The sequence below is a fragment of the Haliaeetus albicilla genome, chromosome 16 (assembly GCF_947461875.1).
Source record: "Haliaeetus albicilla chromosome 16, bHalAlb1.1, whole genome shotgun sequence".
Lineage (NCBI taxonomy): Eukaryota > Metazoa > Chordata > Aves > Accipitriformes > Accipitridae > Haliaeetus > Haliaeetus albicilla.
In genome coordinates this window covers 7317969-7334158 of record NC_091498.1, presented here as the reverse complement: position 1 = coordinate 7334158, position 16190 = coordinate 7317969, and the positions used below count along the sequence as shown (strand labels likewise).

General features: G+C 43.2%; 1 protein-coding gene across 9 annotated transcripts in view; it reads right to left on the bottom strand.

Moving 5' to 3' along the window:
• HIVEP3 (HIVEP zinc finger 3) overlaps window positions 1-16190 on the bottom strand; it is a 274785-nt gene that overhangs the window by 50503 nt on the left and 208092 nt on the right. For all 9 annotated transcript variants that reach the window (XM_069803395.1, XM_069803400.1, XM_069803401.1 and 6 more), the window contains one exon: window positions 11965-12110. In XM_069803395.1, the coding sequence (XP_069659496.1) occupies window positions 11965-12110 (146 nt within the window). The remainder of the gene's footprint in view (window positions 1-11964; window positions 12111-16190) is intronic.

Genomic DNA, 16190 nt, shown 5'->3' with positions numbered 1-16190 from the left:
CAAGAAATACTTGCTCTTTGAAAGCACTGCTACTGTGCTGCTAACCCAACCAAGAGTTACACAAACCAGTTCAATCGTGTCCGGGGTCTACAAGAAGCCAAAGCACCCAAAAACCAGAAAGGTTTACAAAAACTTGGCTACACACATCTGATTATTCCCCTGCGTTTGACATACCAAGTCCTGAATGAAGTTTAGAGACAACAGCACCCAAGCATTCAGAAACACATGAACTTACAAGAAACCAAGCCACCATGCACAGATGCCAGGTGAACATCAGGAGAGTTAGCTAAGACCCTGCCTGTAATCTCACCTGCTTCTAGTTTTTAAAAATCTTGTAATTCTTGTCTTATCTCTACACCAGCACAAGCAGCAAAATAGAGCAGCAAAAATATCTTATTAGGTCACATTGCCTTTTGTCTGAGGTTCTAGACACAAAGAAGCATGCAGTTACAGTTAGTTGGGATTCATATTTTTCAATGCATATGCATGACTTTCTCACATGGTTCTAAAGAGGGACACCCCATCCCACCCTCCCTTTTCATTCAATTGATTCTGTGTAACTATCTGAGCAGCAGCAGGTCCTTCATGACAGGGAAATGACTTAAAACACTTGCAGTGAGTAATCACAGCTTTTCCCCACTCCTCCATCCTGGAGAAACTGAGCTGGGCTGGCAGCCACCTTATAGCACTTCATGATCCAGAGATCATGGGACTCAGATTGGCTACAGGTTTAAGATGCATCTGCCTGCACTATGTCCCTAGTGAGCTCCTCCTCAAAAAAAGACTAAAACTAAAAAGTAGGTAAACAGGCTTTATCATAAAAAATTGGACACCTAACTTTTAAATAGTGAAAAGCAACTTGGGAAGATGGACTATTAAAACAAAAAAAAGTTTATATGCAGCCCTGCCCACCACATCTTTGCAGTTGGATCCTTGCCTCCAGCAACCCGATGGCTTTCTGAGCAGCAGCAGACTCTGCCCATTCCCTCTGGTCCCACTGGTCTTCTTTCCATCTGCTCCTGCCACGTCCCACAGCCTCTCAAACCTCTCCCTGCTCCAGCAAGCCCAGCAGCGTCCCATGAGAGGGAATGATCTCACCTTCCTTCCATGGCATTGCACCTCCCTCAGTGGTGCAGATGAACGATGATATTCATAACCATCAAAGATCCACTTACATCATGGGCTATATCAGGACAAAGCACACAAGCTAAGCTGCTCTCCTTCCAGCAACAAACAGGGAAGAATTGGAAAATCTTTCTCCAATGTCGAGTCTAGCTCTCACAGTCCCACTACTTAAGGATGTAACAGGCTTTACTCAGTTCTTACAGGCATTCTCACCATCAGTATGACTTGTGTGCTCACTTCCAAATTATGCAAAAAAGTAAAACTTTTCCAAAAGTAAAATTTGGAACCCAAACTGGGAGCGGGGACTGCTTAATTCCCAGTCTCAGGGACATGGTCCCTCTCTAGGTGAAATACCTAGTCAGTAGACAGATTTCATAGGATTCATGCTCCCAAATGCATGTCATTTTTTGAAAATATGATTTAGGCACACTTTAATCTCAGACCTCTATCATTTCCATCACACATAATGTTCCCAAGAATTTCACATCCCATCTGTCATCACTGGGATTCTCTGGTAGTCGATACTAAGGAGAATTGAAAATCAACTGCTACATTTGGGAAGACTGAAAAAAAAAACCAAAACCACCAAATAGGAATCAGATTAACATCTGCCTTGAGAAGAGACCTGTCCCCTCAAAAGTAATGTTTTCATCACTAGAAAGGGACAGAAAAGGAAGTCCCCAAAAGCCCGTTCAGAATTATATTCTCAGAGTCATCTTCCTGCCATTTACCTAGTGGAATATGGATTGAGTAATAAGCAGTCAGGTCTGGATCTGTCTATTTGAACATCAGGTTTCTAATTGATTGCACAGTACTTGGAATCTATTAAAGGGCTTCTATAAATTACATTTCTGTATAGGACAGGCTGCCTAGATATGCAGATGTTAAGAACTGGCTAATCCTAAGTAAACCTGGTAAAAACGTTTGCCTTCTCAAATTTTCCACTGAATTAATTGTAGAGATTGTGTCACTGAACCAATAAAGCGAAAACCCTATAATCTTGATGTTTGCCACAAGCCCATAAATAGTCTGCTAACAGGGAGAGCTTATTATTCCAGACATTTGGCCCATATCGAACAGCGGCTCAGAATAAGACATTGTGTCATTCCTGTGAATCCAAGATGCAGAAGGACAGCCCAGGTGATCACAGACTTACTTCAGGACTTCACACAGATTCTTTTACATTACCATTTTCAAACCCCTGACAAAGGAAAGTGTCCAGCTTGCCTTTTATTAAACTGCAAAAAAATGCTTAGTCTTACAAAACTGAGGGCATATACAACCTCGGAAATGTGCACAACATGAGTGTTATTAACTTGGTACCTGCATGAACCCATTCCTATGAGTATGTCATTTGCCCTATCCTGAGATCATCTCTGACCCTCATCCTCTCTTTCTCTTCATTCCTTTGCTGGCAGCAACTGGTACCATTTTTCTTTCCATCCCACACCCTCCCTCTTTGTTGTGAGAGCTCAGATCTTCCAGCCCGATCCTCTCCTGCTTGGATAATTGCAGTCTCTTACCTTCTAACCATTTTCTACCTCTCTCCATCTCTGTTCAGCTGCCAAAATTGTCTGTCAGATCAAATCACACTCTTCCTTTCCACTGGCTTTCCCTTACCTGTGTGATCAAGGCACTGTGAAATGCTCATGCGTCCCTTCATCTGCTCTTAGATGTCACATTTTCTCCCATCTCTCATGCACAGCTCTGCTTATCAACAGCCCTGGACCTATAACACCCACTAACACTTTTTGACCCAAATGCTGTTTGTCCATTTTGTTTTGTAACTCTCTGGTATAAAACGCATGCCAGCACACAGGTTACATCCTCAGACTCCCCTCACCTGGGATGACGGGATCATCTTCCCCATGTTTATCTTCCCCCCTCTCAGACCCCAATACTCTTTGTGCCCTCACTATAGAGAATGGCTCCAGAGTAGTGCATGCAGGGTTTCATGCGCAAACCTCAGTCCCAGAAATGAGATGAAGTTGCACGTAGGTCCAGGAAAGGGGCAACGCTGCAGACTTGTGAAACGGTCTAACCATCCCCAAGGAGAGACATGAGGTCTAAAAATTAAACACTCACTACTGTCATCCTCGACTTTGCCCCCATTTTTGCAAAGGGATGACTGAGAGAGGGAGAGGCAGGGTGATGTCCAGGGTCACAAGTCTCTGGCAGGGCATGGAAGAGATACCCCATGCAAAGCAGTGCTCGCTTTCTGCCTCTTTGCTTGCAGCGACCTGAACTCATCTTTCCACTGAAGAAGGAAGGAAAATTGTGCTCTGTCCTACCCTAGGAACCCACTTGCTTGATGGTTCTCTTGCAAAACAGGGGCCACCTCTCTTTATATACCTGGACTGATCCTTGGATCTACAAGGTGTTATAAGCAAAGTGATTGCTAGAACAAATGCAATTATTAGTAGCTTTTTAATACATTTAGTGCTACAAAGGTAGACTGACAAGCCTGGCTGCTGGAGCACTCTTCATTCCCCAAATAAGATACAGCACAATGATAGCAAGGCAGGTTTGCCCTAGCCAGGTACCCAAGCACCTGTGTAAGGCATCAAAGACATGTTCTTGCTTGATACTGTTTATTAAGTCTGTATTTTTTATTATTTGAACTGAAAGCAAATGGGAATTCTTGTCTTTGTGTAACACAGAGAAGACAAAAGTCATGGTGAGTGGAATAAGAGGCTGGGAAAACCCTACTGGGAATGCTGAGCTCAGGAAGAGTACCATTCTCCACCCAAGGACCACACATAGCCTTTGTTCCACTGTAAACATGTCACACTGGGGAACCCCACAGGCGGGCTGGCTGGATCCTTACAGGGATCTTTACTTAGGAAAGAAATCCCTGCAGAAAGTTGAGCATCCCACACAAGGTCAGATGGGAAACTGGAGATAATATTTTTTAATAATTGGCTGTGGGAAATTAGCATCAAGCTGCATTATGAGCGCCTGCCAGCAGGACGTGTCAAGAAAGTGGGCTGGCTGTACAGGCAAAAATAATTTAGGAAAAATAATAACAAAAACCAGACAACAACCTCGACTAAATCCTTCTGTGCTTGTCAAATTTCCTGGGAAAATAGGAATAAGCTGCAGAGTGAACCCAATTTGTCAAGTGAAGTGATGAGATATTCAGGACAGGAAACATTAACAATTCCCACTGAGCAATATTAAGACATTTTAAAGGCATAATATAATCAAGCTTAGCAGTAGGTGAGTTTGTATGTCCCTCCTCACAAACAAGGAAATTGAAGCATAGAGAGGAGAATGACTTATCCAAGAGTCACAGTGAGTCATGAGTCCACCATCCCCAAGTCACACTTCTGTGCTCTAATCACCACCATTCGCTGTCTCTGGGATGCGCTCAGGAGGCCAAGGAACAGTATGTTCAGGAACTGCTCAGCACAAACACAGCTGGTATTAAAGGAAAGCTCCGAGCTGCAGGCACATGGGGACATCCTGCATTTTGGAGCCAAGGTGGAGGTGATGCAGGCACAGCCAGTCATCACCGCACCCAAAGCATGAAGAGCACAGGGGTCCATGTGTTGCAAATATTTTTTCATCCAGCTGTATCAGGCCCAGGGTGATAACTGAGAGTGGGTCCGTGCTTAGTTGACTGAAATGTATGCAGGATTTAATGGGGTTTTTTGTAGCCGCATCCATAAGAGGAAACAAAAGGAGGTAGCAAAGAGTAGACTGAATGTGAATGATGCTGATTCACATTGCACAGACCGTTGAGAAATGTTCAGGGAAAGTATCAACTCACAGGTTGCATATACTTTCATAAAAGCAAGGAAAATATAAAGTGCTTCAAGCCTTGAGCTCTGTCCCAAAGATACAACATTTGGGATCTTGCATGAAGCATCAGTAGTGGTTATACAACCAGAAGCTGCTCCCAACAGAAATTAATAACCTGTTTTAAAGTTAATAACCCGAGGTTACTTCTATATTATACAAGGTTACTTATACAAGAGCTCTTGGCACACAGCACCATCTGCTGAGTGGCAGGTTTGGGAACTGGCACCGTTACAGAGCCGTCCCACTCTTTCCCTCCGAAAGGAAATCTGTCAGCTCTCCCAGACACACCGGCTCTTATCTAACACATCTCAGCAGTGGCTCAAAGCAAGCAGATAGGCTGAGGTGTCCAAAGTCAGAGTCAAGCACGTTACACCTTTGCTTTGCTGCTCTCTGCACTGACTCTACCTGCAAGCTTCTTACTTTCCTCCTCTTCCATGTACTGTTTCCTGCCGTCTACCTTGCTGCTCCCAATCCAAGAAAAGATTTCCTGAACAGACCACTGAAAAGAACTGATTTTTCAGTTTGGCTACTCCTTGAGTCACCAGGGGAAAATATTTTTTTTAATTAAACACAAAATTAAAAAGAAAAAAAAAAATCCAAATTTTCATTAAGATATATTATAGGGAGAAAAAAGCATTTGCTTCAAGTCAAATCGATCCTTTTCTTCAGATTAGCTTTTAAATATATTTTAATGTAAGAATGCAATGCTTTCCAAAGCAAAAAGCACATATCCTTTCATTTTGAAAATATTTTTTCTCTAGCTGCTATTTTCCTCTGCTGCTATTCCAGAATGTATCTTTCAAGCAGCCTTTCTCACTGCCTGCAAACCTGTCTCTTCAAACAATTCCTCCTTTCATCTTGTCAGCATTGGTAAAATTCACAAACCTGTCCTTCCTTAAATTGCCACCCTGTGTCTTGTCTCCTTTGGATTGTTATCTTTTTAAGCAGAAAATGTGCTTTGCTTGTGCTATGAAAAAAAAAGAGAGTGTAAACGTATGGTGCTCAAAAGAGACCTTATGTTCTTTTAACGGGCATGAGAAATGAGGCCTGTCCTTCCCCCCATATGGAGCAGGGTGCCTGGGCGCAGCCCCAGTACCCATGAGGACAGATCCTGGCGAGCGTGAGCATCGTGACCCTTCGGGCTTTACCCAAACTCCATGGGTATGGACCACCAGAAAGCCAACCTCTTAGATGGAAATGGAGACCAGCCACTTTGGTGGGGATTCCTGGAGAGCTGCCAGCATCTAACACGACATGCCTTTTTTCATATGAGCTTTAACAAAATCAGGGTATGCTCTTCCCTTTTCCTAGCATCCCCAACACAAGCTGGTTAATAATTTTCAGATCTGCCTAGGCAATAGGACTGTCCCTGGTAGCCTCAAAGCCAGTGGCATGAAAGCTCTCCTCTCCATTTGTTGTAAAGTCCTATCTGAAAAACAAACAAAAAATTCCACATATAAGAAATACTTTTTTTTTTTTTGAAGGTCCTTTACAGAAGCAGGACAAACACCTGTGTACAAGCTGATGCTTGAGACTTTAAAATCATGTTTCAGAGAGCAGCTTGACACATGCAGAACCAGATTTTCACAAGGGCTGTGCAGCCAAAAGGCTGCCCAAATGGAGCACAGCAATGCCTGTTTAGCACTTCTCAAGATAGGGAAAATCCAGCAACCAAACCCCACAAGATGCTCAAATTAATGTCAAGTGGTCAGTGTGGCACCACTAGCCCTAATGGAAAAGTTTTAACACCAATTTCTCCCTCCCGTGCAAAGCGGACAGTCTCAGGAAAATCCCTTTCACTTAAAAATGCAAATTACAGGAATTCTTTGCTTATATCTAGGAACAGGGTATAGAGTAAAATATTACTATTTAACACCAGCCCTGCTTTGCAGAGATGTATTCCTATTTGACGCACTGCCCTGGGGCTGTAAAGTGAGTTCACCTCCAGGATTCAAGCAGTTTGCAGGTAGATGAAGGAGTATCAGCCGTTAGCTCACACTGGTGCATGACGGCAGCTGGATGTGCTACAGATAAGAGCTTGCTCAGATTCCTCCTTCGCTGCTAATGTGCGTGCTCAAGTTAGTGTCTTTGGGATAAATGACTCCTTTCAAAATAAACATGGTGAATTCTTAGAGCTCATCTAAGCAGCAAAGGAAATCCCCTGAACGAACCAGGTCTGATGCAGGGGTTTGGAGTTACATGCTGAGAAACTTTGCTTGTTTAACAGAGAGGCTTTCTCTAGGGTAATAAAACTCTCGCATTGCTGTGCCAGGGATTTTCCATTAGGTGTGTGTCAGCGGGTGGTGGGAGCTGCAGTTTCTGTGGCCGGTCATAGAAGTGGAGTGAGATCACCCCGGAAAAGCCGACCAAAAGCCGACCACAGATCCCAGTGAGTCCACAACAGTAAGAACTGGGAAGAGAGCTGGGGGAAGGGAGGCTTGCATACAGCTAATGGGTCCCTCAAAAATTTTTTTTTTCCTTATGCATCCACTAATTAGCAGTCCTGTTCAAGTCTGATAAAACAGTCCCAAGGTTTCTCCATTTTCCTTCAACCCAGAGGAAAGTCTCTTGCTAGACAGGCTAAGTGAGGCAAACGTACAGCTCCATCGTCTTCCTGCCTGCCTAAAATTCCTCAAGCAGCCCCACAGCACGGAGACAAAGAGCAGTGCAACACAGCAGCCTCTACCCCACCAGCTCTGGGGCTCTCTAGGGAATGCAATGGTCAAACTTCATACAAACCCCCAGTTATTTGTACTGTACTAGGCAGAAGAGGCTTCGCCCAGGCTCAAGGGAGCAGGGATTTAAGGTGGGGGTTCAGGACCCCATTTCAGAAGATCCCATGGCTTGTGAACCTGCAACTCTCTGTTACTTATTGGTGAGGGCAAAGAGTGAAGGACTTGGATTCATATCTGAGTCAGACCAAACCAATGACTAGAGTAGCCTGGGTCACAAGAGCACTATGAGCATCTCTCTTAAAACATATACTACATTACATCACCATAGGTTCTTCTTGGTGTGGATTTGTACACATGGGATGGTGTGAAGGGAAGGTATTTTTTAAGGTGTGAATGCAAGGATCCTCATGTCTGCAACCATTAAGTTGCACCCATAAGGTTTTTTCCCTAAAGAGGGAAAAAAATGGAACAGTTTTCCAAAGAGACCCTTCCCTTTGACATAGTTTTCATTTTACATGACACTGGTTTGGGGATGTCAGTTAAGGTTAGTGGTCTTTAACCTTCTATATCTTGATATTGCTTTCCATACTAGTTGCAATCAACTAGTGCAATAAGCTAACTGATGGGCCCCATAAAAGCACAGAGAGTTTGGCTATGAAATAGAAGAACATATATTGACTGTAACTACCCCATTACTATCAGATTTCATCATGGTAATGCTAATGCACAGTAAACAAGCAACATTTCCCTGACAAGACCACGATACCATCACAAACCTCACTCTCAAATCAGGTCGATACCAATCTACAGTTTCATGATGTAAGATTTCAAAATGGGCCCAGTGCCTCCAAAGTACCAGAGCGGATTGATGAAGGTGACACAGAGCCACCAAGGAATCACAGCACTTCTCCTGAAGCAGTGCTGGCCAGCTTGACCTTCAAAGATCAGTTTCACTGCTCCAAACCACCACAATATCCCTCAGGACAAGTCCAATGGATATTTTTATTAGCTTCTTCAGGAGTACAAACATTGACCTGGCTGCTTAATGGCATGGTTCTCCCAAACACAATCTAACAAGACTGTGCAGCGTCCAGCCTGTGCGTGGGATGTTAAATGACTCCCACCTCCTTTGCAGTCAAGTGCATGGGGTATGCTCGTGGGGCAGGGCGTGAATACTGGTTGCAATGGAGGTATATCCAGTCTTACAAAATTTCAGGACTGCAGGTAAAAAGCCACTGCTGAAATTACATATGAAGTGATCCTAAGACTTGCTGTCTAAGAGGAATTTGTTCTTTAAACAGGAGCTCAACAGAAAACTCTGTGTATCCCATCTACAGTTAACTCTGGAAAAGTCAAGGCAGAACCACATACGTCCCTCCTGCGGTCCCCAAGAAACCCGAGACACAATACAAAGGGACTACAGGTCCTCTACTTCAGAGGAGGCCAGGGGAGGTAGATGCTGAAATGGCTGGGTAACTCAACAGGAGCTGAACAGCTCCACCACCCAGGTCCTCTTGACAGACCCAGTGGCTGCTACTCCACATCCTGAGATGGCACCACAGGAGCCAACTGACATCCTTTATGGAAAGAGTGATGAGGGAAGAAAGTGAGCCCGAGCACACCCCATGCATGGCATTACTGAGTCTTGATCCTAAACCCAGGTAGGAATGTACCTCAAGGCTCAAGGAATCGGCAAGCTGCTGTTTCCAAAACACTTCTCAGTGGGTAAACACAACCAAAGCAACCATCCACTTTCATAGCTAAAGAGGAGACATCTTCAAGTGAGAGAGACTTTGCAAGGGAAGCCAAGCTGCCCTGCACACTCCAACAGCCTCTGGGGGGTTCATCAGTTCATTACTTAAAAATGGGCAGTGGGTATGATGAAAGTATGAAATCTGGCTTCTCTGGTTTTCTCTGAAAGCCAGGAAATACGATTGTAGTCAGCAGGCTGGACAGCAGCAGGGAAAGTAGCAGAGCTGGTCCTGGCAGTGCTGTAAGCAATGTAGCAATGGGGGAAACGTAGATATGGGATTGGGGAAGCCAGAAGAACGTACAGAGGGAAAAGCAAGTGTTGAAAATGGCAGTGAGAAAGGCAAGAGCCCTAAAGATACAAAAACTGAGATGAAGAAGGAGCTAAAAGAGCTGCAGCAAGTTCACCTTTTGTAGGAACACTTGAATTTCTTTATAATCTCCCTCCTTGGTTGAGGCAACAAAGCATGGGATGGCTCCAAAAAATTTGAAACCAACTGCATCCCACCGGAAGGATGGGTCTAGCCAGCAGCAGACCATGTGAAACCAATAAATAAGGGGAAAAATGAGACAAGGAGGAAATTTTTATGGGAAAAAAAAAAAGACAGTGAAATAATGTCTTGAGAATAGATGCACTTTTTGTAAAACATTTTCAAGAGAAGGCCAGGAAAGGGGTCTGATCCATTTAGTATCTTGCACAAAGCACTAGGCACCCTGTGGATTCATCTGCAGGCTTGTTCCTTCACTGCAAGAAAATATCCTCACAGACACAAGCCGCTGAGGCTCAACGTTCGACATCAGAAGCCTTGCGGGAACTAGGCACAGACCACCAGGTATGCACCAAGCACCTCAGGAGAACAGCCTGTCCTGCCTGACCTCTTAGCAGTGCGTATTGCCATGTAATTTAGATATAAAATTTATTTCTGTGACCTGGTGTGTTACATTAGTGCCTGTGCTTGGCATTAAACAGCTACTATATTCTGTCTCACATCCAGAAGGACGGCTGCCTTAAATCAGTGCTACAGGAACTTTAAAATAAAACATAACATACGTTCAGGATGACTAATACATTCCCTGATGCTGGCTTACACAGAACATGTTGGAGAAGTTGCTTTATTTTGAGTCTGTCGTTTAGAAAATGTGACTCCGCATCCGTTGTGCTAGGCTCGGGGACACAGACAGCCTCCCCGCGTGAGTGCAGGGACATGGAGATGCATCTCATCTCGGTGGGGGCAGTTGGGGAGCAGCCAGCACCAAGCACCACCATATCTCTCCCCAAAAAACCTCTGCAGAGCTGCTCCGCAAGGGACAGGGTGATTTTCATTTATGTTAACGCTGACCCTCTTTAATCACATCTAGGAAGGAGTCCAAGAGTCCCCCTGAAATGGCTGCAGCTCCGGGACGATGCAGTTGAGGGGAATGGAGGCTTCTCATGGGCTTTAAAGCAACAAACCCTGGAGATCAGTTAGTCCCATGGGTCCTATCTGCTACAGGAGGGTGATGGCAACATACCGAACCCATCGTAATTCTCAGTCTGTTGGTTTCTTGCCATTCCCTGGCTCCCTCCCTAAATCACTTCAGGTCATAACCATTAGAGGTTGCCACTACTTTAGCTCTTTGCATTCACTGTTCACTGCCGACATCTATCTAAACCTGAGCTGGGCACATAGTGCCTGTGTCTGGGTGAGAGGTGAGTTCTCCTGAACAAACAAGCAGGTTTCCTTTCCCAAAGCACTATTTTACTCTTTTGGTTAGCTAGTTTGATCATCTGCTAATGAAATATTTTTAAATAAAAGCAAACTTCAACTGGTAACAGCAGAAAACCACAACCACTGACTAATTAAACCCTTTTTCTAACACACAAAAAACAAGACCACCCAATGGCAAGAGCAGGACTGATGAATCCTGCAAGGGATTTCTTACATCTCTTTGGCCCCCTCTGCAACACAGGAAGGATGATCTTTAATTGTATCCCACAGACATGCAACTTATTAGCTGATTGGTTTTTTTTAAAAAAGATAAACAGTAGTATTAGACTGGTGCTGAATTACTGAAGAGTACTCTGAATTACCTGGAGCCGAGAATTAAGATGAAATTTAGATCTTGCATCCATTCTGGTTTGAGCTACTTTGGGTGGGTGGGATTAAAATCACATAAACGATTATCCTTCTTTTCTCTCCCACCCAAAACCCAGGCATCAGAAAAGATCTCCCCAGATCCTCCCGATAATGGTAAAAACCATTAGGAACATCATTTTCAGGAGAAGGCTCTGGAAAGGTTTAGAAGATATGGAGTACACCTCTGTCACATCAGAAACAGCTACAAGATGTATTTGTGCTCTTCAGCCGTCTTCGCTCAACCACCCACTCAGAAAAGAGATCGAGGTGCTTGCTGACTTAAAGACAACTCAAAAAAAGAAAATTAATGCAGTCCGGAGTACCTGCTGATCTCAAGGGCCAGGGTTGTACAGTGGCTGTAGAAAGTAAGTTGAAATCCAGCTATATCTGGCCTTCTGCTCACCTCCACGTGGCACCTTCACTGACTTGCCATCATTGTTACCAGTAACTCCTATACAACTGTGACAAAAAGAGAAATAAAATGAGACACTTACCCTCCTTCAAAGATCTTGATCCTGACTGGCTCCCCTCGTTTGGTTACAAGAGCCTCTTCTTCTGATTTTCCTCTTTTATCTTCTTCTTTCTCAGCTCTAGTTATATCTTTTCGACCTTCATTAGAAAGGAGCGAAGGCAAATGAACCTATCTCCCCAAAAGAGCAAAATAATCAATGATTACATACAAAATCACTCTAAGACAGACACAGACCAAACAGCCTCAGAAAGAGCCAGCAATCTACCGCACATGCTGCTCCTGACAGCTAAGTGCAGTGATTAGGACATTCTCTTATCAAACAGGGCCTCTCGATTTGAGCCCTGCTGGTTATGCTATATTTACTGTGACCGCTTACAAGTTTTTATATCACCCCCTGCATATGGCGGCTCAATATTATCCAGCTCTTGCCAACTGGAAACCTGAGGCATAAAGAGAAGTGTCTTGGCCGGGGTCACCCTGAGCATGTGGTGGAGCCATGGGTCTCCATTCCCAAATCCACTGCTCTGTCCTTGGATAATCCTCTCTCTGACATATACATCTACAAAGGTCTAGAGTGGAGGCATCTGTAGAATTCATATATTTAACCTCAACCTTTGGGTTTCCCCAACATACACACACATTCACACAAATTTGGACTTTAGCCATCTAAACTTGATATAAATCACTTGACAGTCAAAGCTCTTGGGTGATTTCCTTTCACCGAAACCCTGTTGCCAGGGGCGCAGTACAGAGAAAGCCACAAAACCAACGGGAGAAAATAATCCTCAACCTCCCCAGATGTTCCCAGGATAAAATTTGCTTTTTCATTGTTAAACTTGCCACCCCTTGTTTAGACCAAGGTTAAAGTCATGCACTGACATCTCATCTAGCATGTTTAAAGTTATCTGTTATAATATACGGACCTAAATATTACAGCTGCCTCTCTAGCTCTGTACGATGCAAGGGGAGCTTTCTACATCCAGAATGAATTCTTGGGATCTTGCCTTCCTACAACATAACAGTACAAGTAACAGGGGTCTCCAAAGCTCTGAAAGAGTAAAGCAGATTGCCTTTCACCCAGGCTACTTTTTACACAAGTTCAAGAATATCTTTGAAGCTCAACTGAATTACCCATATCCTTGCTTTATATATAATTTATGGAAACAGACTGAAGGTGTTTGAGAGACCAGGGTTATTAGAGGGATTTTGGCCTGAACGTAGCCAACGAACTGGCAGAAGTCTAAAGCAGAGCTGGTCACCCTTGACTCTTTACAGTTGCTGGAAAGAGTGGCAGCTCTCAAGGGTGATTCATCTGCCCTACCTTAGACACTTATCTTAAGGGGGGATGAATCACCCAAGAGGTGCCTCTTTGTCTCCCATGGTTATACAGAAAGCCAAAGAGTGACTAGCTCAAACTGAGACATGCAAAATTCAGTGGGCTATAACCCAGCCTCCACAGCAGCACGCTGCTGGTACTACCATCAGATGCTGAGCAGGAGGAGGGATGGACTCACTAAAAAGTAGCTTTGCAAAACTGAGGTCAAACATTTCAAATTTGTCCAGTAATTTCAGGAGCACAGCTTAGAGCATTAAATGCACCCGGGACTGCTCTTTGCCCTTGGGGCCGGCTTGTGCAGATTAGCCCATGTCCACACCATCAGACCCACATACTGTTCCTAGATGCCTCCTGAGAACGGTCCTTGTCCTGTCCTATTTCCCTAAACATGCCCAGGAATTGCTTGGGAGAGGGCTATCAGCCCAGGACAGAATGGTTCCAGGAACCATTTTAACAATTTAACAACAGAAATGGTCTTGAGCTGGTGTCTCTGGACATGGAGATGTCTGTGCTCAGAGAAATCAGTGGTAGGAGACACACTGAGCACCTTCAAAAATTAAACCCTGGCTGTTAATGACTTTACCTCCTGATATGAGCTACACGCTCATAACAATGCTAGTGATAACCTTCCAGTTCATTTCCTTATTTACTGAGGAATACAAAACAATTGACTTTCTAGATGTAGCATGAGGTTTATTTATTGCAACTTTTGAAGCACAAAACATAGACAGATGAAAGGCACCAGAATGAGCCAAAATCATACAGTCACTACTATCCCCTTTTACAATCTCGTTTAATTTACAAAGTGTGCAAGCCCGATACAGTGTAATTAGCCATCCCTACATGCACGGTGGAGCCTACAGTCACTTCAGAATTGATCTGCTCAGTAAATCCCACTGGTAATTTAAAAACCAAGCCAAGTACGTAGACAGTATATACAGTACTACTGCTTGCTGGTAGCTTGCTGCATGCATAATTGTACAAAATATTAGAGCTGTTTTACATTTTCGGTTGTGTTGACTGACAACTTACAGTTACATAAAGAAGAAAATATTTAAGGGAAATAGCTAGAGCAGAGTTAACTGAAGGTTGAACTTTCAACCTCTGATTGATGCTACTGCTACACAGCTCCTGTTAATCGCATCTTCCTGAGTAACCAGCAACACTACTTCCTAATCTGTGCCAGTCATATGTATTTTAAAAACTAAACTGAGGATTTCACTCCCACTGATCATCTAATCAAAAATTATTTCTCTGCTTGGCATGAGATCAATTTATCTCTATTGAAATTAACATAATTTCCGCAAACCGTACTCCTTTAAGCAGCAGGTATTAATATTAGATTTAGGTTACACCATTTTCTAGGTGAATTTGGCAGGACAAACTCTTACTTTTGCAAACTGTACCATGAAAACCTTAACTTTCACCACCAGTCAGCTTATAGGGGTTGGTCTAAAAGGTTTTTGAGTCTTCTGAGCAAATGCATGCAGTGAAATATGTATTTTGATGACTAAGGGCTGAACAATTCCTGTCTAGAGCTTAACCTTTAACTTCAGGGTATGAGGGTCTTATATTTCTGAAACACACACTTGGTGTGCATTTTAGCACCATGTCAAAGAGCAAAGCTCAGAGGAGCACAGGCACTTCTATTAGAGAATGAAATCAAGGATGGTACGACACCATTCAGATAAAATCCTTTGAAAAAGAGTGCATAAATATCAAGCATTAGTGTGGTTATTGCACTGCACAGGTAATTATCTGCCCCTATGTCCCTAGAAATTCTGTCTTTTGGATTTCTGCAGAAGAATGATGGAAATGCTGAATAGAAATAAAGATTTATTGAATCAAAGTGACTCTACTGTGTATTTTAAGACATATTTATAAGCAGCAGCTGCAGCAGCGATTATGATAAATTTAATATTCAGAGTTCATTTCATGATACAGAAATAAAATGAATAATCCATCAATATAAATTGACTTGAGATGAATATCAAATTGCAAAATCTTTAAAGCAATTCTGTTTGCTAATCTACATGAACATGATCTGGATTAAAGGGATCTGTATGGTTCAGCATTAACCAAGAGGGGAAAAGTCTGGCCTCAGAATGAGATACGTAACACTAGGCAGCTACCAGAAGTGTCTCAAAGACTTCTGTGCCCATATAGCCGATGCCTTTGGTGAGCTCTGCCCCTGTGAAGCTGTTTGCCTTGCTCCCCTTAAGTCTAAAGACCAGGTATAAAATATCCTTAGATACCTGGAAAAGCCGGCAGACAGCTAAGGACATTAACTAAATGGACCAAATGACAGGGGTGTATTAACAAGACTCCATGTCTAACCTAGTGAGGCACTTTTATAAATGTCACTGCATGCCTTTACGCTTCTTTGGGGGCCTAAATACACTTGCAAATCTCCCTTTAATATTTTTAAGTACTTTTAAGCATGCCTCTCCATGTTCATTAATGTGAGATCAGTAGATGCACAACCAGACAGAATCCCATTTCCCCAAGGTAATCCTTTTTCATTTATAACATGCAAAATGTATGGAATTATAACAGCATTTATAAAAAAAAAAAAGTTGTAAAGCTATTTGAAATATCAAGACAAATGCAAATCAAGTCTAATCCTTTGTGCTCGAGCAGTGGCACTTCATGGTGCGGTGGTGACTCCTACATGCTCTTTTGATTACAAGGCAAGTAGAAACTGGAGAACAGAAATATGGCACGTTGCCTTGGAGCAGGCTTGCCTTTTTTTTTTTTTTTTATTACACTGGGTTTTAGCTTCTTCATTCTAAAAGTTTCACTGAGAACAAGTGCTTACCAAACAGGGAGGGATGAATAAACTCCTATTAAACTAAGAATAGCAATTCCCCATCCCTCATCCCCCTCTTCCCATGTATCCAAATGGATGAGGA